The sequence below is a fragment of the Cucurbita pepo genome, unplaced genomic scaffold, assembly GCF_002806865.2.
Source record: "Cucurbita pepo subsp. pepo cultivar mu-cu-16 unplaced genomic scaffold, ASM280686v2 Cp4.1_scaffold004770, whole genome shotgun sequence".
NCBI lineage: Eukaryota > Viridiplantae > Streptophyta > Magnoliopsida > Cucurbitales > Cucurbitaceae > Cucurbita > Cucurbita pepo.
Genome location: NW_019650749.1, coordinates 1 through 764, shown reverse-complemented (window position 1 = coordinate 764; position 764 = coordinate 1). Strand labels below are relative to the sequence as shown.

General features: G+C 53.8%; 1 protein-coding gene across 1 annotated transcript; it reads left to right on the top strand.

The window, feature by feature from the left end:
• Positions 1–91: 91 nt before the first annotated feature.
• On the top strand, positions 92–761 carry LOC111787073 (dehydration-responsive element-binding protein 3-like; the record flags this gene model as incomplete). The annotated part of the gene is made up of 1 exon (XM_023667220.1): positions 92–761. A coding segment is annotated over exon 1 (525 nt), but the record flags the coding sequence as incomplete, so codon positions are not given.
• Between the last annotated feature and the right edge of the window lie 3 nt (positions 762–764).

The window sequence follows — 764 nt, the reverse complement described above, 5'->3', positions numbered from 1 at the left end:
GATAATTTGTGGAAATGGCAAAAGAGCGTATCTGTAAAGAAGCAAAAATAAATAGGGAGTTGAAAGGGACCACCGCCCCCCCTCTACGCACCTTAGGCCAAGCAACAAGTATCAGAAACACCCATTTCTCTCGTGCCCCTCTCTCCACCTTTATACTATAAGACCTTCCACGACCCATTTCCCAATCGATTCACCAAACACTTCCCTCGCCCCAACGCCCCCCAACGCCTAACACAATGTCAGCAACACAACCATCACAAATCACCCAACCATCCTCCTCTGACACCAACGCCCAATCCAACCCCAACAACAAGCGCGTTCGTGATTCCAGCAAGCACCCACTCTACCGCGGCGTAAGAATGCGCGCTTGGGGCAAATGGGTGTCTGAAATCCGCGAGCCTCGCAAGAAATCCCGCATTTGGTTAGGAACCTTCCCCACACCAGAGATGGCCGCTAGAGCCCACGACGTTGCTGCCTTGTCCATCAAAGGTAATTCCGCTATTCTCAACTTCCCTGAACTCGCTCACTCCCTTCCCCGCCCTGTCTCCTTCGCCCCTCGCGATGTTCAAGCCGCCGCTGCCAAGGCCGCCCACATGGACCCTTTTCAGTACTCCACCGACGACTCCGACGAGCTCAGCGAAATCGTCAAGCTGCCTAGTCTCACCACCAATTACCTTAATAACGAGTTCGTCCTCATGGACTCCACCGATGGCTGGGTTTACCCGCCCCCATGGTTACGAACCATGGACGATTGCAGCTACAAC